This window comes from Onychostoma macrolepis, chromosome 25 (genome assembly GCF_012432095.1).
Source record: "Onychostoma macrolepis isolate SWU-2019 chromosome 25, ASM1243209v1, whole genome shotgun sequence".
Classification (NCBI taxonomy): domain Eukaryota; kingdom Metazoa; phylum Chordata; class Actinopteri; order Cypriniformes; family Cyprinidae; genus Onychostoma; species Onychostoma macrolepis.
Window position 1 is genome coordinate 19891794 of NC_081179.1, and position 22987 is coordinate 19914780.

Below are 22987 nucleotides of genomic sequence, written 5' to 3' on the forward strand. Positions count from 1 at the left end.
ATCACCTGGCAAAGCAATAAGGGCCATTATTTGATGCAGATGTTATTCTTCATGGACAATAGTCTCCATCTGATATGAAATGCAGGGCCAAAATGTCTACTACTGCCTTACTAGAACACCTCTTAAAATGGTTTTAAATCAGCATTATCATGTGATCAATAAATGCATATATATATATATATTTATATATAGTAAATTAAATTGTTTCATCGTTTTGGATGTCATTGCATTAAGATTGCATTAGCTACTTTTATTAAAATATGCGTTTTTATTAAAATATGTGCTTGGATAGGCCAATGAATATTCAATGGAAATTCATTTTAGGACTAGAAATCTTAAATAAAATTACATTTTTAAGTTAAAACTGTTGGGTAGTTAAATAAACTATCGTAAGTGACTGACAAAACGTGGAGGTCTGCGTTCAGAAACGCTAAATAGCGCGAAGTCAGTGAGAAATTACAGAATTTGCAAAAGCACGACTCCTTTTTGTGTGAAAATAGCGCCTCTGCTGGTAAAAGGGCGAATAGCACTACATGAAAAAAAAAAAAAAAAAAAGGGTCCTGCTGCTGGCATGAATTATCAATGCACTCTGTTACTGGAAGCACCATTATAAAGACATTAAACCTCTCTTCCTCTGTCTCCTATTATCCATCAGATGAGGGAAGCAGGAAACCCAAAAGATCTGTAGGGCCTTGCAATAAATCATTCACTCCATTCAGTAAGCAGCATTTTCATCTTAGTCACATTGCCATGTACAATAATGGATAGAACTGCCCGTGATATAAGACCAACCAGTCCAGCACAAATCATTACAGGCCATCGATAAAAAGCTCAGGAGACTTTATGAAGGCTACAGTCAGCAATATCAAATAATTAGCATGAATAGCATTTTGTTTTAAACTCGGTGACCTCAATTTAATGGTTAAAATGATGTAATCTACAGTCTTCAGGAATATCTCAGTCTTAGTTAGAGGAATATCATACACCTACTGATTTACTACATGACGTATTCCACTGTGGGATTCTTCCCATCTTTGTAAAATGTATTTAGTGGTCGGTTGCGTATTTGAATGGCAGATCTTTCCCGCTAACTAGATCCAAAATCTGAATCCTTATCCCATTCCTAACCTCATGACATGACCCTTACAAAAGCCCTAGTCATTATGCTGTCCTGCCCGCTCACCCAAAAAGTGCTCGCGTTGAATGCCTGACCTACATATATGCTTAGACTACCATCTGGTGGTGGTTGTTTTATTTAAAATAAACCGTTTGTAGTTTCAATCACACGAGTTCATTCAGAATAGCTATCTAGTTTTCTGAAACCAACATTCTCAGACTTGTTTTTCCTGTAAAAGGAATTAATGGAAGGGACGACTGAACATAACATCAGAAAGTCAACCACAAGTATAATTTGGGATATTTTCAAACATGTTTCTTTATATTAGCACATCATAGCCACTTTACACAGTTTTCTTGTAACTTTATTTGCGCTTAAATAATAGAAATGACATTTCTATTTTTATGCCATTTTTTTGCAGAGATAGACTATTCGTATTTCATTTTCTGGAGACAGATAAATATGAACAGACAACAGTCGGTAAGCCTGTACTATTTCATGAATGATTCGCTGTATTCAGTATTAATAAAATATTTTTACCATCTGTAAGAGAATGCATCAGCTTAATGCATTGATGGAATATTTTAAGAATATATTTGGAATTCTAATACATTCAGAATTTGTATTGATAATATATATTTGATTATATACTGTACATATTTTTAATTTATTTTAGTGTAGCACTTCATCTAGTGATATTTCATAAATAACTTTTGGCTTCAATAGCTTTAATAACTTGACTTACACTGGGTAAGATCTACCTCAAAAAAATTAATGTCATATTGACAGTTTCTGTTTATTCACAGGGTGATCCATTAATCCAGCCAAGCGATAGTTCATCTAAAATTAAAATGTTTGTCATAATTTTTTTCATCCTCATGTCATTCCAAACCTGTATGACTTTCTCTCTTATGTGGAACATGAAAGAAGATATTTTGAAGAATGTTGGTAACCAAAAAGCTTCAGTTTCCATTGACCTCCATTAAATTCTATTTTTATTTATTATTTTTTGTCCATATAATGGAAGTCAATGTGAGCCAAAGGCATTTGGTTACCAATATTTAAAATATCTACCAAGAAGATATTTTGGAGAATGTTGGCAACCAACAGTTTTGGTTCCTATTGACTTCAACTGGTGACTTCAATTTTTTTTATTATTCATTTATTAATTTTTTTATTATTTTGTAAATTTGGTGGAAATCAAAGAGAATAAAAACTGTTTGGTTACCAACATTTAAAATATTTTCTTGGTAGATATTTTGAAGAACACTGGTAAATAAACCGTTTGGTTTCCATTGACTTCCATTATATTTTTTGTCCATAAAATGTAATTTAAGGCATGTGAACCAGAATAGTTTGGTTACCAACTTTTAAAATATCTACCAAGAACATATTTTGAAGAATTTTGGCAACTAAACAGTTTTGGCTATATTTAAAGCCTTTCTTTCTTCTGTGGAACCTGAAAGAACATATTCTGAAGAATGTTGGTAACCAAGCAGTCTTGGTTATCATTGACTTCCATTATATGGACAAAAAAATACAATGGAAGTCAACAGGAATCAAGACTCTTTAGTTACCAGCATTCTTCAAAATATCTTCATTCATGTTCCACGAATAAATGATGACAGAATTTTCATTTTTGGGTGAACTTTCCCTTTAAGGTTTCTGGAATCAACTACCAACTTGAGGTTTTGAGGTTGGCACTCAGCATTTTAAAAGCAGCAGATGCAGATATAAATGCACAGCATAACGATGAGACCGTCACATATGAAGCAGAGAGGAACGGGACAGCTGATTGGCTCCTCGCAGCAGAATCAAGCCAACACATTCAGAGCATCCGTGAGAATCTTCAGTTCATCTTTAATGGTCTCCAGCCCCTGCTGGATCTTCAGAGGGTTGTCCAGCACTTCTATGCTGTCTGTGTACGGGTCAAACCGCACAGAAAATGGTCTCTTGATGCGGGTCACATATGTTCTGTTTTAAAAACAAATTAGTATAATTATTGTCATACAAACAACTGTAATGATTTCACTGCAAACAATTAAGACAATAAACAAAAATGTATAAAATGCATAAATCCTTCTTTTTTTAATCTTTGTAAAATACATTTAGAAATTTTTAATAAAATAATAAGTAAAATAAGTTTATGTAGTTATTTAAGAAGAAGAAGAAGTAGCCACATTGTAAGACAATTTAAAATTAATAATATACAATTTTCCTATATATTCATACATATTTTAACCAAAAGTCTTGTTCATTTTAAATGTTTAATGGACATGTTATCCATCATAAATAAATAAATAAACAGTTGTAATTATTTGATTGCAAACAATCACTTAGCATCTTTTATTTTATAAATTAATTAATTAATCAATTCATTCATTCTGAGAATGTAATTTTGAGCTGTATATGTTTTAATCATCATACATATATTACATAAAATCGCTTACAGTACCTTTTATTATATATATATATATATATATATATATATATATATATATATATTTAGCACCTTTTATAAATAAATAAATAAAGTTGTAATTATTCAATTGCAAATAATTATTATAATTTGTTTTATGGAGTATTATAATCATTGCCAAATATATTTTGGCTTAAATTAATATACACACACACTTTGTTTTTTTTTTTGTTTTTGTTTTTTCATTTATTCATTCATTCATTTTGAGAATAATTGTAATTATAATTGTACACTGTTACATGTTTAAAAATCATGTGAAATTTTGTGCTGTATGTTTTATCACCATACATTATAGAAAAATCGGTCCCACTTTATATTAGGTGGCTTTAACTACTATGTACTTACATTTAAATTAATAATTTGGTACAATGCACTTATTGTGTACATACATGTTTTTACATTGTACTTATATATTTTTTTAAATACCTATATGTAATTACATCTGTAATTAATTTCTGTAATTACATTTATAATTACACTGTTGACCCATCCCTTACACCTTAACCCACCCTTAAACCTACCCATACCACCAAACCTGTCCCTAACCTTACCCGTATCCCACCTCAATAGCAGCAAAAGTGTTTTGCAATACACTATGAACACAATAAGTGCACTGTACTTATTTTTTGCTGCAAGTACATAGTAGGAGTTAAGGCCACCTAATATAAAGTGTGACCGAAAAATCACTTACAGTACTTTTTTTTTAACACCTTTTATATGTAAATTAATAAATAACAGTTGTAATGATTCAATTGCAAGCAATTATTATTAGTGAGCATTTGTTTTATGAAGTATGTTAATCCTATAGCCAATGCTTCTACATTTATTTTCACTGATAGCTATCTACTGTATATAATGGCCAAACCCACAGTACTGACAGCAACGGGTTATTTGATACAGCTCACCTCAGCTTCTCTGTAGCATCTGAAAAGCTTTCAGACACAAAATAGACGGGCTGGTAAGTCTGATCCTGGTACGGCTGAATAGCTACAATGTCCGGGTCAAATTCCCGTCGCTCTGGCTCATCTGAGAGCGAATGCTGAGAAAATGGGTGACAGTAAATGTCAAATGCTTTTACCATAAAAAGCAGCAAAATAATTGATTTAAAAAATGACCGACTGCCACCCACCACCAGTTCGCCATAAGACGAGAGCAGTCCTGCTCCATATGCTTTGACCGCGCCTGCCTGCTTACACAGTCCAAACTCCACCGTGAACCAGTACAGCTGAAAACACACAGCAGGACAAACACATTCAGTCCTGTGACTAGAGCAGCGTTTGAGAAAGATGTGAGATGTTTTGTACTTACTGTTGACAGTTTCTCGATATCTTCATCAGAAGCTCCAAGAGAGGCCAGACCAATACTCTGAGAGAACAGAATTCGCAATAGAGATCAAATATGTATGGAAATATGAGATATGTAAATACAGTTGATGTTTTTACCTGAGAAAACTGTGCAAATGTTCTGTCAGCCAATATCGGTACATGTCCGAGAAGTTCATGGACACAATCCCTGGAGAGGAAAACATTCAATCATTGTTTTCATTAAGTGAACTTCACTTTACTAAGCAGATAGCCGATGTCTGGATTTAAATCAAATGCATAATAAACAGGAAGTGTCTTCATAAGCATAAACAGTGTGACAGGAAGTGTCTTACGGTTCAGGCGAGTGCATGGGGGAGGAAGCGTGTCGTATGTATTGTGTGCACTGGAACACACGGAACGCCAAGCTGGCCAGAAAATCCCGAGCAGAAAGTAAACCTGCCACCGGACGCAACTGAAACCCTGTGCGCTCTTCAAACAGGACAGACAGAGAGAGAGAGAGAGACTCACCACCAGCATTCTGAATGGTTGCCAGGATGTTGCTATGAAGTTGCCAGAGTGATTACTGTGGTGTTGCTATGCAGGTGTTCTGAGTGGTTGCTATGGTAGTGCTATACCGTTCCTACAGTGTTCTAAGTGGTTGCCAGGGTGTTGCTATGTGGTTGCTCGAATGTTCTAATTGATTTCTGTGACACTGCTATGCAGGTGTTCTAACTTCTGAGTGGTTACTATGGCAGTGCTATACCATTCCTACAGTGTTCTAGGTGGTTCCTGGGTATTCTGGGTGGGTGCCAGGGTGTTGCTATGTGGTTGCTTCAGTGTTCTATGTGATTTCTGTAACACTGCTATGCAGGTGTTCTGAGTGGTTACTATGGCAGTCCTATACCGTTCCTATGGTGCTCTGAGTGGTTGCTAGCGTATTCTGGGTGGTTTCCAGAGTGTTAGAATGTGGTTGCTAGGGTGTTTAATATCATTCATATGACATTGCCATGCAGGTTTCCTGATTGGTTATTATGGCAGTGTTATACCATTCCTACAGTGTTCTAGGTGGTTGCTAGGGTGTACTGGGTGGTTGTCAGGGTGTTGCTATGTGGTTGCTCAGGTGTTCTAAGTGATTTCTGTGACACTGCTATGCAGGTGTTTTGAGTGGTTATTATAGCAGTGCTATACCATTCCTACGGTGTTCTAGGTGGTTGCTAGGGTGTTCTGGGTGGTTGTCAGGGTGTTGCTATGTGGTTGCTCGGGTGTTCTAGGTGATGTCTGTGACACTGCTATGCAGGTGTTCTGAGTGGTTATTATGGCAGTGCTATACTGTTCCTACAGTGTTCTAGGTGGTTTCCAGAGTGTTAGTATGTGGTTGCTATGGTGTTCTAGATGATTCGTATGACATTGCTATGCAGGTTTTTTGCGTGGTTACTATCACATTCTTATTACTACATAATTTCAGGGTGGGTTGCTTCTGGGTGGTTGCCAAGGTGTTCTATGAGGATGCTAAGCTGTTCTTTGTTATTGCTAAGGTGTTATAGGTGGTTGTCAAGGTGTTGCTATGTGGTTGCTCAGGTGTTCTAAGTGATTGCAATGATATTGCTATGCAGATGTTCTGAGTGGTTACTACGGCTGTGACGATAACCGCATCACCGCGGTAATGAGATGCCGACCACGGTGTTGAGGTCATCACCGCATTTTTTTGCAAGGTATTTGCAGGAGGAAGCTAGAGGTTTGCATTCCGCGGGACCCGACCAGATTTCTTGCGACGCGGGATTAAATTCCCGAATAAAACACGGTAGCAGTCGGTAACTCTGGTGTAATTTGAACGGGAGTGGGCGGTCTAACAATATCCCGTTCCCGACGTCCTTTCAGAACAGCATATCTGCGCTTCACTCACTCTTATCGCTCACGTGACCAGTGCTTTCTGTGTCATATATTTTATTGCGGGGTCTGTGCTCTTGCTTGCTTGGGTGTTCTCGCTGATTTGTTTGACATTGTTTTGCGGGTTTTCTGAGTGGTTAACTATTGCATTGCTATGCAGTTTGTAAGCTGTTTTAAACGGCTCCTAAGAATTTCAGGGTGGGTTGCTAGGGTGTTGCTATCTGAATGTTCTGGGTGGTTGTAAGGGCTACTGGTAGCAAGGGTGTTGGTATGTTGCTAGGTGGTTACTAAAGTGTTCTGGGTGGTTGCCAAGGTGTACTATGAGGTTGCTAGGGTGTTCTATGTCATTGCTGTTCTATGTTCTGGGTGATTGCCAGGGTGGTACTGTAGGATAAAGTTGCTGAGTGGTTGCTGTGGCATGGCTGTCAGGTTGCTAAAGTGTTCTAGGTGATTGCTAGTTCTGGGTTCTAGTTCTGGGTTGTTGCTAAGGTGTTCTAAGTGGTTGTCAAGGTGTTGCTAGGTAGTTGCTGAGATGTTCTGAGGGGTTTTAACATACTGCTACAGTTTTCTATTACTTTTCTCTTACTGGAAAAGTAAGTAAGTACTTTTCTCTTCTATTACTTTTCTTTCTTAAGAACATTTCTAGTAACAAACGTGATTTGTTATAATAAATAGAATGCTGAATGACTTATGGGTTGTTCTGTTTTCTGGCTGCGTTATAATCAGATTGGTACCTTTTAAGAAGCGGGACACATCCTCCAGCTGAGGGATGTTATCAGGACTGTAGCCACAGTGTTTCTCCAGTAAGCGGAAAGCCTCTAGATGTTCACTGCAGGCGTGGGTGTTGTACAGATCCCTGAGGGTGGAGTAGACCTCACGCCTGCACACAAAATAGGTTGCATGTGAGAAGCCTGAATGAAAAACACAATTTGAGGATCTCTGGCTGTGTTTCATCTGGGGTTATTTGTTTAGTTCAGTTGAACGCACCATGTTTCGATCTCCTCTTCCGTATACTCCACTCTGGGAATATGTTCTCCTCTGGAAAGAGAGACAGCTGTCAATAAAATATCTGTGCCAACATGTCCAGACAAGCAAATACTGCATGGTAAACATGGTTGCAACATACTGTTTGTATTTGAAGGCAATGTCTCCAATCATCTTCCGTCGTTTTCTGTAAACAGGGTCAGTGAATCCCTGCCAAATAAACCACAAGCCAGTGCTTGTTATTAAACATTTTGAGGCTGTTTAACTCGTTTCCCACCATTGAACATCATTATCTCATGGCCAATTCGTGCATATTTTACAAATTGGCTAATTTGTATGAATTCATACAACCTCACTCATACGATTTCTGTGATGGTTAAGTTTAGGGGCGTGGTTAGGTGTGGTCCTTTGTACAAATTCCTACAAATTTGCCACCTCGTAAAATGCATATGATTTTTCACAAATCATATGAGTTCATACGAGTTAAGCTGTACGAATTCGTATGCATTAGCCACCTTGTCAAACATGTACGAATTGCATTGCGATTGCATTGCATTGAAAGAATTTTCTGGCTTTCTGTGACTTTTCACTGTTGTATGGTAGGAGGCGCTAATACAAATCTTCTGAAAGAGTACTGAATCGAGTACTGAATCTCTAGATCAAAACACGGTAAAGAAGAAGCAGAAAAAGCAATCGCATATGTAAGCAGATGCATCAAACAATATACAGCATATAAATCAAAACTGCCTAACGTTACCGAATGAAATGATCTACTTGATCTACTCTATCTGTGTTTTGATCATCATTCTGAATCCGATTCAGACTTTTTGACTTTTACAAAAATGCGATGTTTCAGCTTTTTGGTCAAAATGTTACTTTTTTTATGAAACTTACTTTAGAATGCATGAAGCTCAAATTAAACAATTTGCTCAGGTTCTGTTCTTTCTTTTGACATATTCGTACATTCTCAGATATTCATACAGTACAATAAAAATATTCTGGGAGCCATGAAAATTTTGACAAAAAGATCAAAATTGCTTGCAATCTTTTTAAAAGCGCTGACAAGGAAAGACTTAAATATGAAATGCATTGAAATTTTTTTTTGCAAATGAGTGTATATTTATTTTAGAAGTAGAAAAGAACTAATCCAACACTTACTGGATGATCCTGATCCAGATCCGGATCAAATTTGGTGATGAGATGATGGCATTTATCCAGTTCAGTGATTTTTCTTGGAAACCAATGAACTGGAAGAAGACAAAAGTACAAAAGCTAAGCGTTACTGACATTCAGATAAGCAAAAGATAAAACAGAGCAGCGTTCTGCATTAATAGACTCACATTTGACCTCTTTAGTGGTTTTGACATCCTCTGCGCTCCTCTTGAGAGAGCTGACCAGTGTGCTGACGTCTGACAGGTGCATCTCACACTGAACATAATACTCCAGATCCTCCAGACCGTCCTTTGGTTTTCGACTCGGTCTGGTCTCAAGATGGTGGATCTTAGCTTCAAATGTCTGTGGTGTTCAGTAGTTGAACAAAAGAATAAGATTTAAAAGAAAATACAAGAAATTAATGAATATATTGTAGTAATGCCATCAGACAGAGAAAACTGTAATGATAGGATTTTCTTTATTTATGGTGAACTGTCAAATGTGTAATTTATAAAAAAGTCTTTATTTTCAAAACATAAAAAAAAAAACATTTGATTTTCGAATAAACAATTTAAATACATAAATATATATATATAATAATACATATATATAGGTATATTATCATATTAATTAATAATAATAACAGTAATGAATATAAAATAACAATTTATTTTACTCAAGAATATATATATCAAGAAAAAATTATATTATTCCTTATATATATATATATATATAGATAAGTACATAAATTAATAAATGCATTTTAGATTTAGATTTTTTTTTTTTGCATTTTGCATTTTGCTATGTTGCTCAAGATCATACAAAGAAAAAAATCTACTCTTCTACATATTCAGACTTTAGATTCATTATTTATATAAAAAATATACCTTTGATTTTTTCTCTTTGACAAAAACAATTTTCTAGTTATGTAACTTATATGCAATGTATACTTTTTGAAATACATTTTGCCTTATATTAAACTGAAAAATTGACTTACAGTACAACTAATATTTTCAAAGCAAAGACAAAGTAGTTAGTCTTAATGAAAAAAAAAACTGAATTAAATTTAATTGAATTTAGTAATAACATATTAAAAATACGTAATAATATTGAAATAGTTTTTTTCCTTGATTTTTTTCTTAGGTGATTCACGTTCTTATTTGAGCCCAATAGGATGCTTACTAATATCGAATTTCCAAGATCAGTTTTTTTACTACAATTTTCTTCAGGATATCCGTACTAAAAGTATTTTTGCGCATAAAAATACTGGCTTACCTCAAAAACCTTGAGAGTACGGGACAACGCTGGGCTCTTTGAACTCCTCAGAGAAAAGAAGAGACTGAGCAAGGCTTTTCCATCGCTCTCCTCAAACACGATCTGCTCGCTGAGTCCCGCAGCGTCCGCCGCCGCGGCCGCCGCTTCGCGCTCCTTCCGCGCATCCTCGATCAAACTCTGCCGCCTTCCCACAAACTTCTGAGACTGACAAAGAGAAGAGCGCGATTCATTTAAGACCATACATTTCTATCCATTTAAAAGATACATCTAGACCATAAATAATAATAATAATAGGCGATAGCCCTGCTTACCTTCTGGACATCTGATGGAGGTGATTTACATCTCCAAAATCGCATAAGAACTTCAATGCAGTTTATGTAAACCTGCCATATAGCTCAGACTTAATCATTTGCTTATGAGCCGATGAAACAGCCACGTATAGACTGCTTTCCATAGCTTTTCACCGCGTAATGCTGTGCGTAAATCTCAACGGAGAGTCCATTTACGCACAGCAAAACAGTGATCTGTAGAGATAGACGTGCATCAAAAATGCTACACTATTTTCAATAATATCCGAAAAGTTATTTCACAGAATATTACTCAAATGTATGAATTTAATTGCATTATATAACATAAAACTAAGTGGCACCTGTAAACAAACGCGGAGCTAACTTCATGAATTCAATAGTTTTTAATCTAATTTTGCATTTATTGATTGATTGATTGATAGTGTATAATTCTATTTACGATGTCTATATATCATATACATTTTAAAAATGTTAATTAATAGCAAGAAAAAATGGCACTTGGTTTGGTATCTTGTTTTCTAATGAAATAAAATTCATACATTTTAGATGAAGCAACATACTTAAATAATTTTGGGATTACTGTATTTGCATACCTGTATGGATTAAGTCATAATCAGTACATTTATTTCCATGACGAAACTCTCGTGAAGTTTAATGCTTAAAAGCATCTCCATCATAAAATATTTCGAAATTGACAAAGAGGCGATGTCAGATTATTCTTTCTTTATTTGTATTCTTAATTCTAAAGTTAAGATGAGAGAAGAATGTAGCTGAAGACTCTTACCGTAATGGAATCGGAGCGCTCGAGTTCAGACGCAGCTCTCCGGATGCTCTTTGTGGAAGATGTGGAGCTGCTTGAATTCGGCATATCGGAACAGATGAAGGTATCTTGTGCTCTCTTGGGACTGCAGCTCACTCACTTCCATCTGTAGCTTTCTTTCCCCTTATTTATAGAGATGATTTCTCCTGACTGACGTCAAACTGACCTCCGTCACTGAACATCTTGAAGCTCCTCACACCACATTCGTTCATAATTCGATTCTGACTTTGCTACGTAACTGTCTGTTTACATTGCCAGCGCGTGTCTCACTAAATCATTTCCTTTGCCAATTATTAGTGTATGAATGAACAATCTGCATTGTAAAAGTGTGGTGACCTGCATTTGTTACCTTAAACAGCCATTTTTTTACCTGTTTTGACTCATGAAGATTTGTTTTGTTGGTATAAATGAATGTATTTTGGTTAATTCGGTGATGAAACCAGCATAAAATAAATTCGTTTAGCATTTTTTTATTTATTTTTTTTTTTTTTTAGTGTGGTGGTTACATATGAATAGTTATAAAGTTTTACATATAAATAAATAGCCTATAACGTTTTAAGTAAATATTCGAAAATTCAATTTTTTTTATGTATGACTTCTATAAAAATTAATCAAATAATTCAACATTCGAAAATTCAAAATTTTGTATGACTTCCTATGAAATGAATTAAACAACTATATATATATATATATATATATATATATATATATATAATTCAAAATCAGTATATGAAGGTCAGAAAAAAATACATTTGTAAATTGATTAATGTTTCATAGTGTGTGTGTTAACTGATGAAATTGTGCTGAAAAACTTAAAATATAGACTTTAAGAAAAGGTATGTGGCTATAGAAAATGACTGTAATAAATATAATTTATTATTGTTAATAACATAGTTAAAGCCATCCCAGTAATATTTAGTTTAATATTCAGAAATATTGATTGATTGATTGATTGATTGATTGATTGATTGATTGATTGATCGATCAAAAAGAGATTTATCAGCCATCCAGCATCATTAAAATATTATTTTACATGTTTTACATTATTTTATATTTACTGTCTATAAAACATCTGAAAAAAATAGCTAAACCCATCCTGAATAATGTTCATAAATGTATATTCATTCATACATGCATTCATTTATTCATCAAAAATGTGATTTGCCACCAAATCAGCATAATTAAAATTACTTTTTTCAATTTACAGTGTACAAAACAGCTGAAAATAAATAGTTTTGTGACAAATTCATTAATATCTCCATGACAGTTCATTTTACAAGAACCACTGTTTCAGTTCCCTTTTTTAAACCTTTGCCCATACAGATCTATTTACTCATCTATAGGTCTTAGACACTTGACATTTAACATTTTTAATCTAAAGTGACTTTATAATGCACCAGTTGCAATGCCAGTCAGCCTGGAGCAATCTGTGGTTGAGGGCACAATGATGATGATAGAACAGGACTTATTACTTTAGATTGAACCTCCAACCTTTGTTTTAGCAGTCCAGACCCTTAAACATTAACCAGTCACCCTGAGGGTCTAAGATTTATGTTACATGACATGAGCCAGAGCTGGTTACTTTTAAATATAATCTGTTACCCTGCTGAATACAAATCAGTTTGCAACTTAGATAGTGAATTGTTACACTAATGGTATACAATACGGTATAATGGTATAAAATGGTATACAATTCAGAAATATCAATTTCTTATCTAAATAAAAACAGCAAAAGAGCTCTTCTTAATTCACCATAAAAACATTCATGTGACAGGCAAAATGTCTTCCCTTCCAACAAAAGGAAGCAAAAGTCAACTGTGGAAAATTGAGTCACTTTATCAGCTCAACCGTAAATCCATTGTCATTTTCCTCAGCAAATGTAATTGCGATTAAAACCTGCCAGTTGTTTTCTGTCTTCTACCTGAGCATCAAGTGTTCCCTCCAGCCGTGAACAGTTTGATGTGTAAATTGATTAAAGTCATGATGTGCAGAGCCCTGCGGTCCGGACGCTAAAAGGATTACCAACAGTTTTGGCCTCACGTGCAGCAACAGCTGGAAAAGTACTTGAGTGCTGGGGGTTTGTGAGATGAAATGCTAAAGAGTACTTACGTACCCTCGGGGCCATGCGCCGAAAGACTGTCCTTTACTGGGAGGGGCAGAGGACAGGAAAAGATAACGCATGGTGACATTAAAAGAAAGCACATTGATTTTCTGCACTGTTCACAGTCAGTTTGAGGATGAAACGCAGCTGAACTTGTGCTTCTCTGATCTCTAATGATCTCTCCATAAGAAGGCAGTGAATAGTGATTTGGATAACAGGTCTAATAGGCATTTAAGTGTTTGCTGTTTTCATACTGTGGCTTTATAAAGTAAAAAAAAAATGTAAAAAAATGTAATGGGGGGTCACCTATGTTCATCAGTGAATCATGAAACTATGTAGTTTTTATAATAAACAACAACATTTAGCTCTGGTCCTCAAATCAGTTCCGCCTGTTTGTGTTAAAGCCATGTCAGAAAGATCATATGAAGAAGTTGAATGCACATGAACAACACTACACTGTAATAAATGACCATGAATTTAACGGTAAAATAACCTGTTAAATGGTTAACGGTAAGTTCCCCTACTATATACGGTGAAAAACTGTATTGGACAATTTTACAGTAGTATACCGTTTTTGGAAGTGGAAAAAGAACAAATAATTTACAGTGAATAATTGTAAATTGACATTCCCAGAATTCCCTGCATTACGTTTCAAATTTGATGTTTGATGTATATTTCAGTTTGATGTGTGTTACCATGATACTATAGATGTTAATATTTAAAAGCTGCTTGTGATGGGCTTTGGTTCATCATGTGACTCTCAGTGTATTATCAGTGTATTACAAAGGTACAAAACAGATTTCAATACTTCAATAGGTTGGTATATTAACATTATATCAGTTAATGAAATTACGGTATTTAAATGTGCATTTAAGTTAAAACCGTAAAACCTAAAATGTTGCTATTATTTTTTTTTAACCGGTAAAATTCTGGAAAGTACAGGTGTTGTTTTTTTTTACTGTAAATTTTATAGCATTTTTTTTTTTTTTTTTTTACAGTGTACAAAGTCGTAATTATGAGTGGGAAATTCCACTGTTAAAAATTGCTGTTAATTTACGGCAGAATTTCAACAGTATAATCCTGTTATGTTCAAAAGCAGTACATTACTGTTTTTTTTCGTTTTTGTGAAATGACGTAGACACAATATAACGGCATTCTACTGTATTTATAACTCGAAGGAAATAAAACATTACTATCCAGTATTTTTGTAAACTGCAGTGAGCACGCCGGGACTTTCATCCGTCTTGTTAACAGGTAAATTCCCCTTTGCTTTGCGCGATTTCATAGACAAAATACATTACATTTGCTACTGCAACTAATCTGTATAGTGGATATCGGAAGTGACACTATCTTTTATTTGCTCTTTTCAGTGATAAACGCGCCAAATGCGACATCATCGAGTGCAACTGGATTTCTGACTCTGTGACTCGGATTATATTATTCCCAATTACAGGGTGAGTTTCATTCGTTATGAGATAATTCCTATGCAAAGTTAAGTTTTCAAACACTGTTGCATTGAAATCACATCGATGTCTCTGTAACATGCTGAAATGGCCGGTGTTGTTTGCTAATAGGCTATCAGTTTGCAGAATTTGCTAACGCGTTAAACCTCCACTGTTTGAAAAAAACAAACGAACAAACTCAAAATTTCGGTGTCATTGTGATTGCAAATTTGGGTAAGCATGTTCTTGTATGACATGCTTATTCTAAGGGGGATTTTTACTGTTGTGCTTATATTGTTTTTATGTTGGTTATGTTTTGCATCAATCCATGTTGGTTTTGTATTTAAAGTGATAGAATACTTATTAGCTGGATTTCTGAATCGGAAATCATATGCTTGGAGCACTTAAAAATGTAAACACGAAAGCTAAGTATGAGAACCAATGTTTTCATGTGTAAAGCTAGCATGTTTGAAATTGAGTTTTTATTTACCATGCACTTGTGTGGACTTTCAGTGGATGGGCTTTCTTTGTTGTCTGAATATAAATGAAAATAAATTTTACAATACACAATTTACAGTATACACATTTTGACTTAAAGGTCTGTCCAGACCAGTCCATGTTGAAATGCTTTTCTTATGTTAGAAGTGCTGAACTCTGTGACTGTTTACAATGATTTTAGTTTTCTTTGCATTCAATTGTAATCTGGCAATGTCAAATTAATGTTATGTCAATGCTGAAATTAAATGTGAATTAAATTAAAACATTAAATGTGTTTTTCTTTTTAAAGGTTCAGGTGAAACACCAGGAAGAAGAATCCAGCACTGGATGATCAGCCTTGAGGAGCACATCATTTGTGAGGGCATCCAGCCAGCTTTTCTGTCTGGGCTTGCAGCTGATTTTTCTACTTACAACAATTTCAATCTTCAATACCAAGCTGAAGACGCATGCATGTTGGAAATTATTCAAGGTTAGATACTTGGATGCATACATTCAATTCACTTCACATTTTATTTCTATATCACTTTTACAATACATATATTTTTAAAGCAGCTATACAGAAAATGTATGTTTCATTGAAACATTTGGCCCTAATAAACAGGGAATAGCATCAAATAGAAATTTCCTATCAAATATTTGAGCCCCAGTGAGCAGTAGGTGAATGTCAAGGAAATAAAATGTCTATCGGTGGTGAGGTGTTGGTGGAAACCTTGAAAGGAAGCAGATTCATCTAGGACCCATCCTTCATCATTAAAATGATGATCATGTGCATATGTTACAGTTCTGTCAGACATGGCTAAAATAGTAGGGTATAAGATGTGTTATGTCAATGCTTGAACAAAGAGATATCTTTAATCTAGACTGAAACACATCATTCAGTCCAAAAGATCTGAGTGTTGGAGCTTCTTAAGAAAGCTTTCCTTTCCTGACAAAGTAAAGTGAAGTGTTCTTGATACAAGAATATAATTTTATATACTTTTAATATTTATATGTTATCCGTGAGTACCCTTTTTGGCAACACTTTAGAATAGGGAACACTTATTCACCATTAACTACGACTTTTCCCTCAATAAATTCCTAATTTTCTGCTTATTAACAGTTAGTAAGGTAGTTGTTAAGTTTAGGTATTGGGTAGGATTAGGGATGTAGAATAAGGTCATGCAGAATAAGGCATTACTATGTGCTTAATTAGTGCTAATAAATGGCTAATAGTCTAGTAATATGCTAGCTAATAAGCAACTAGTTAAGAGACCCTAAGATAAAGTGTTACCATCTTTTTTTCCCCTCCACACTAATTCTAAACACACACATTTGTTTTTCAGGTGGTTCATCGAGATAAATCCGGAAAAGGGACCAGGGCTGGAGGAGTCATATCAAAGTGGACGGGGAAGGTCACCCAGAAAAAGAAAACCGTGAACCCTCGTGTCTGCAGTCTACTTAAAAAAATTTATGGATTTTGAGTTGGACTTTATACAAGTATTACACACCACAGACCACACACTCACATCACACACACACGTTTGTTTTTGTGAAAAGTGGGGACATCCCATAAGCGTAATGGTTTTTATACTGTAAAAACTGTATGTGCTATTGCCCTACACCTAAACCTACCCTTTACAGCGAACTTTGTGCTATTTCAGATTTTCAATACACTCCATTTTGTGTGATTTATAAGCCTTTTGAAAAGTGGGGACATGGGGTAATGTCCTGAAAAGTCACCTGCTCCTTGTAATACCTGTCATTACACAAATTTATGTCCTCATTTGTCACAAAAATGTGCGTGCACACACCCACACACACAGTCTCTTGATCTCTATTTTTCAGGTATTCATTAATTTCTATTCACTCAAAAACATTTACTCAGGTGTTCTCTAAGTTTTTCACTTAATCTTTGTGTCCAGAGTTATTTTTTTGGACAGCCTGCATGACCTATTAGAATTAATTGTTAAAGAGTTAAAGCAATTTATTTATCATTTATACAGCTGAAATGTACATTTATTGTCATAAATGTAATAAGCTTTGGGCTTTATTTTACAATTTGTTTTCATTTTGTACCAATGTTCTGTAAGTCAGAATCTGATTTGGGGAATATGTTGAGTTTATTTCTGTTATGACCACTTCTTCCCCTCAAATTTCAATTATTGTCTTTAATGTTTTTTCTAAGAAAGTTTTTTTTTTTTTTTTTAATAAAGCAAAACAAGTTTTGAATCAACACTTTAAAGCTGCTTTACTTGTGTTACATTTCAAGTCACTATTTCAAAGGGTACAAATATATATTAAAAACCAAGAAGAAAATGTTGTCCTTTTTACTAGCAGGCCATTATTCAATAGCGTACAATGGCATAGTATATTTGTATTGTAGTTTACACATTGTTTGTTTAGTTGTGAAGAAGAGCAAAAAAAGTATTTGCGAAAACAGTAGTCAACTGTAAATTTCACCAACAGTAAGACACAGTTAATTTTACAGTTCCTTGCTGGCAACCAAGCTGCCAGTTATTTACTGTTTTTTAATAAACAGTAACCAACTGTAATTTTACCCAACAGTAAGATACTGTTAATTTTACAGTTCCTTGCTGGCAACCAAGCTGCCAGTTATTTACTGTTTTTTAACAGGACAATTTTTAACAGTGTGGAATTTTAGAGTTTCGAGGTCATTAAGAAAAAAAATTAATGTTGAAATTGATTAAATAAAATTCAAACACTAGCTGAAAGTTGCACGTACAAAATACAAGTTTACATTACCTTCATAGATTGAATAAAAACATAAAACTGAATCATTTTGCTGTGATTTCTTTCACAGAAAAGGTACTTCTCCATCCTGCTAAGACCAAAGTGATATGAACACACCTAACATCGTAATAGAGTGCATAAGTGCTCACGCACTTTTTCAATGTTGCTTTTTTCCATTTATTTTTCCCAAGTCTGAATCACAACATTACAACTTTGATTTCAAGCAAAATATATTTGAAAAGTAAACAAAAAGAAACAAGGTACAAGACTGTGTCCTTAACATTTTTAATAAGGCAAAGAACTACAATCCTATGAAACATAGCAAATGACAGTCAACAATCAACTGATGTTAAAAAACAATGATTCATCCATTAATTCAGTAACACCTTAGATTAGCGGACACATGTTCATTTTTGAATTATTATTGATAATTCATTATTGATAGTAAATCAGTCGTTGTAATAGTTATGAGGGTAAGAGGTATTTAGTTATTGGTAGGGTTAAAGGATCAGGATATGGTCATGTAGATTAAGGCATTAATATCTGCTTTATAAGTAATAATAAACAGCCAATATGCTAGTAATATGCATGCTAATAAGCATCTACTCAATAGTGAATAGTGTTCATTAAAGTGTAATCCTGAATTCAGAATAAAAAATTAGCATACTACTCTTACTATTTCTGCCATCTATTTTAGAAAAACAAAAACAAACTATGAGTAGTATATAGTAGTAAACTATTTTAAATCCAGAAGCTTTCTGAATGAGTCATTGAATCATTTATTCAACCGATTTGATTAAAGTGCAGTATGTAATATTAACAAATAGCAGTTGAAATGGGTACTGCAGTCCAAATTCAAAATATTGGAGAGAGATGATTCTCCTGCCTCAGTCTCCTCAGACTTGATGCACATGCAGGTTGCCAGATTGAGGAATGGAACACGAACAAGTGCAACTGACAATGGAAGGCAATGAGACTTACACTGTAAGTAGATGAGTTGATTTATCCGTGTTTTAATCGTATAGAGCTTTTTAGATGGATGCTGAGGCCTTTTAGGTCAGGTAAAAACTGCGATCTCTGACCCAGTTCATTTGTTGGCTTCCATGGCTGTAATATGCTGTGTTTTCTGCCAACTGGCAACCCACTTATTGGTTTAATTGGCAGTGGGTGGACCAAAACAAAAACAGATATTCAGACATGGAATGCAAATTTCAAAGTAACATATCTGCTGTAGAACTGTTTATAGGGGGGATATATACAGTATATACAGTATATATACACTGTAAAAAATTACTGTAAATTTACAGCGTATTTAAAGCGTAAATTTTACAGTACTGAACTGTTTTCTAAAATTACGGTGTCTTACCGTAAATGCACACGTGATCGATGGGGGAGGGGGAACCAAAGGCTAGCTTGGTATAAGTGATTGATGCTGACACATCAAGGAACATTAGTTTCAATGAAAGTTTATGCATGCATTTCATCTCAAGTTGAGCTCCTTCCGAGATAGCAATCGGTGTAGTTGTGTGTATCTACCTCTGGCCCGAGTTGGTTTTGTCTCCGGCGGCCTCTGCTAGAATGAAGGAACTCAGCCGCCTGTTTTCTATTAAATTCTAAATTCTAAATTCTATTTTGTTTGCTAGAATTCATTCGATTCATCTTTTTCAACGAGTGATTGCTATTGAATCATAGGAGTCGGACTGCGCTGGTGGCGCCATAAACATCTATACAAGTGACTCTGTCTGATTCGATTCACTTAACCATTCAAATGAGTCATTTGTTTGTGAATCAAACTGAGCACACTGTTGTAGCATTACACCTGCTAAGATAATTCAATATGTGCAATCTGAATTTAATAATAATATTTATTTTGTGGTAACACTGCCATGTGGGAAGCTCTGACAGAGAAAAACATTATAGATACGTAAGAGAAAGCCATAAAATGTAAGTGCATTATCTTTTGTTCTTGAATGGAGGCCTAATCTGTCTGCTGCACTTGAGCAGGTTCAGTTTTTAGAGTGAATTAAAACTTTTGAAGTGTATATATGCCGCATATATATATATATGTGTGTGTGTGTGTGTGTGTGTGTGTAATCTGACGTAATTATTATTTTTTTTTTTTTACAGAAATTCTGAGCTGCTGCATGAACTTATGCATGAACATTCATCAAACATATGAGGTGAGAAATCTGGGTCTGGTCCTAATGATTGTACATTGCACAGACCCTTTTTACCAGCTTCACCTGCTAACGTGATGTTTCTTCAAGCAGGAGAAGTTGGATGAAATATTCTGAATGATATCAATCCACAATCTGACTTGTGATGCAGCCTGGAATAATCACACCACATTCATTCGTTTGGCCAGACGAGAACTGGATTCCTGACTGTGCCTGGTCTTGTTTGGGTTCCTTGTCACAGTTGCCTTTTGTCTTGCGATAAAAACAAAGTTATTAATTGTTTTGAATGAAAAGGTAAAGCATGTCCTGTCCCAGGCTGAGAACATTGAGATGGCACACCTGCTTGTCAAGATTCTAACATCCCACTTCCAGGAACATGAAGATGGACTGGTTTTGCATGCAGACATAAGTATTTAATTTTCTTCTTTCCACTTCACTAAATTATATTATGTATTCTTATTTGTGTATTGTGTGTTCTCTACAGGATGCTGCATCTGATGCTGAGAAGACACTCAATCTACATGCCAGTCCTCGTTTGATGGGTTAGTGTGTCATTACATGTGATGAAGTAGAAACATTTAGACCTACTAATGATTGAGATATAAAATTGTTATCATTGCTTTGGTATATGGATCGACTGAGTGTAATCCAAGCTGGAGTGTGAACCGTGGTGCAGAGATCAGTGGACCTTCAGGGTGCAAGCGGGGAGATGTTGGGTGTTTGGCTAAATATCTTGGATATCTTACAGGATGTGCCCATACTTGAAACATCAGAGCTCTGTAATAGTTCTGTCCTTGATTCAGAGAATTTTGGTGAGTTTAAATCATCCCTTATCTGTAAACAATATAATGTGTCATCTGGAGTAAAGCAAACAAACAAACTACAGGTACTTTTTGAAAACTCAAAGACAAAAGGAGCCATCAACCATGCTGCACAGAAACAGAAACAGTTTAAATTATTTCAGACTGTGAACCATGCCAGAGTGATTTGGGATTCAAAACTCAAACCAAAGGGTATTTTAGGGGGCCACCTGAATATCCGAAGTATTATATCAAAGAGGGATCAAGTTGAGCATCTGCTTATGAACTCAAACCTGGACTTTTTAGCATTGAATGAAACTTGGTTGTCTACCAATACACCAACATGCATGATTGATGTTCCTGGTTCTAGTTGTTATAGAAAGGATAGACCATCACGAAGAGGAGGGGGAGTCATGGTTTATATTAAGGATACTTTTAAATGTGCTGAGGTAAAACTAGATATTGCTGGATTAGATTGTTTGGCGTTAAATGTTATAATGTCCCCAAAAATGAATGTTAATGTTGTGATTCTATATAATCCACCCTCACATGATACTTCTTTTTATTATAATTTAGAGGAAATGTTGAAGTTTTTAAATTGTCATACTGAAACTTTTATTTGGAGATTTTAACATAAATTGGTTAGACAAACGTAGTAAGCAAAAATTGAAATCAATTACAGCAAAACATAAATTTAACCAGTTAATAAAAGGTCCAACAAGGATAGCAAAAACAAGTAAAACTCTTATTGATCTGGCATTTACAAATAAACCTGAAAGGATAATAAAAACATATAATCTTCTGACAGGTTTGTCCGACCATAACATGATCCTGGTTGTTAGAAAATTAACAAAGAAACGTTTGCAGAGTAATTTTCGTCAAACTTTTAAACCAGGAGTAGTAGGCATCCCTAAGAGTAAAATTACAAGATTTGAAAATGATGTAAAAAATATCAATTGGGATGATGCATTACAAATTGGTGACTTGGACAAAAACTGTGAAATTGTGATGAGAACCATTGAAATAATTATTCATAAGTATACACAACCGTTAAAATGTAGACAAAATAGTGCATCCCTACCATGGTTAAATTCAGATGTTCATCAACTAATGAAAAAGAGAGATATTGCTTTGAAAAAGTCTTTGCTTACAAAAACACAGACAGATATCTTAAGTTTTAAATCGTTAAGAAATAAAGTAGTTAGTGAAATGAGGAAGGTGAAAACTGCATATTTTGAGCAATTGATTGCAGAATCAGGAGGAAATAGCTCATCTCTCTGGAAGTGCATTAACAAACTTTCTAAACGAGAGGGCATACAAAGAAGACCATTGTTGGAGCTGCACATAAATGGAAGACTAAGTACCGATAGCACTGAAATTGCCAATGAATTTAATAGATATTTTACCCAGTCTGTGGAAGAGCTTGCTATATGTTTTGAACCTATACAATTACCTCAAAATGCAATAAATGACACACCCTCATCCTTTTATATCTCTGAGGTTGATGAAGATAAGATATTTCAAATTATTAATCAATTGAATAATTCAAGGGCTAAGGATATATTTGGAATGGATACCGCATTCGTTAAAAAATATAATGCTTGTTTGCTAAAGCCCTTAGTAAATTTATCTATTAGAGAAAGTAAATTCCCCTCAAATTGGAAAACTTCTATTATAACCCCAATTTTTAAGGCAGGATCAGTTAATGAGGTTCAGAATTATAGACCAATTTCTATACTTCCTGCAATCTCAAAAATTTTGGAAAAGTTGGTAGCTGAACAACTTATCAACTATTTAGAAAAACATGATCTACTTCACTCTAAACAGTTTGGTTTTAGGCCTAAGTATTCGACAGAAATGGCAAACTGCTTTCTCACAGAATTTATTAAGGGAGCTTTAGATAATGTAGTAGG

The 22987-nt window shown here is 34.8% G+C and overlaps 1 protein-coding gene across 2 annotated transcripts; it reads right to left on the minus strand.

Moving 5' to 3' along the window:
- Positions 1–576: 576 nt before the first annotated feature.
- Positions 577–11410, minus strand: th (tyrosine hydroxylase). Of its 2 annotated transcripts, XM_058767047.1 has the most exons (14): positions 11291–11410; positions 10510–10581; positions 10199–10402; positions 9112–9286; positions 8930–9018; positions 7914–7981; positions 7775–7825; positions 7522–7667; positions 5254–5389; positions 5039–5108; positions 4905–4961; positions 4726–4821; positions 4502–4635; positions 577–3091 (listed from the first exon to the last, which is right to left on the minus strand). In XM_058767047.1, the coding sequence occupies exons 1-14, from the start codon at positions 11372–11374 to the stop codon at positions 2932–2934; spliced, it is 1542 nt and encodes a 513-aa protein (XP_058623030.1). In that variant the 5' UTR covers positions 11375–11410; the 3' UTR covers positions 577–2931. The 2 variants fall into 2 exon arrangements, with proteins under 2 accessions (XP_058623030.1, XP_058623031.1); XM_058767048.1 differs by lacking the exon at positions 10510–10581.
- Positions 11411–22987: the final 11577 nt, after the last annotated feature.

Coding starts and splice junctions, on each gene's coding strand:
- th (XM_058767047.1), bottom strand. CDS start 11,374: ATGCCGAATTCAAGCAGCTCCACATCTTCCACAAAGAGCATCCGGAGA. Junction 7,982..8,929: donor ATCTGGATCAGGATCATCCA/GTAAGTGTTGGA, acceptor TTTATTTGGCAG/GGATTCACTGACCCTGTTTA. Junction 4,962..5,038: donor CATTTGCACAGTTTTCTCAG/GTAAAAACATCA, acceptor CTGTTCTCTCAG/AGTATTGGTCTGGCCTCTCT.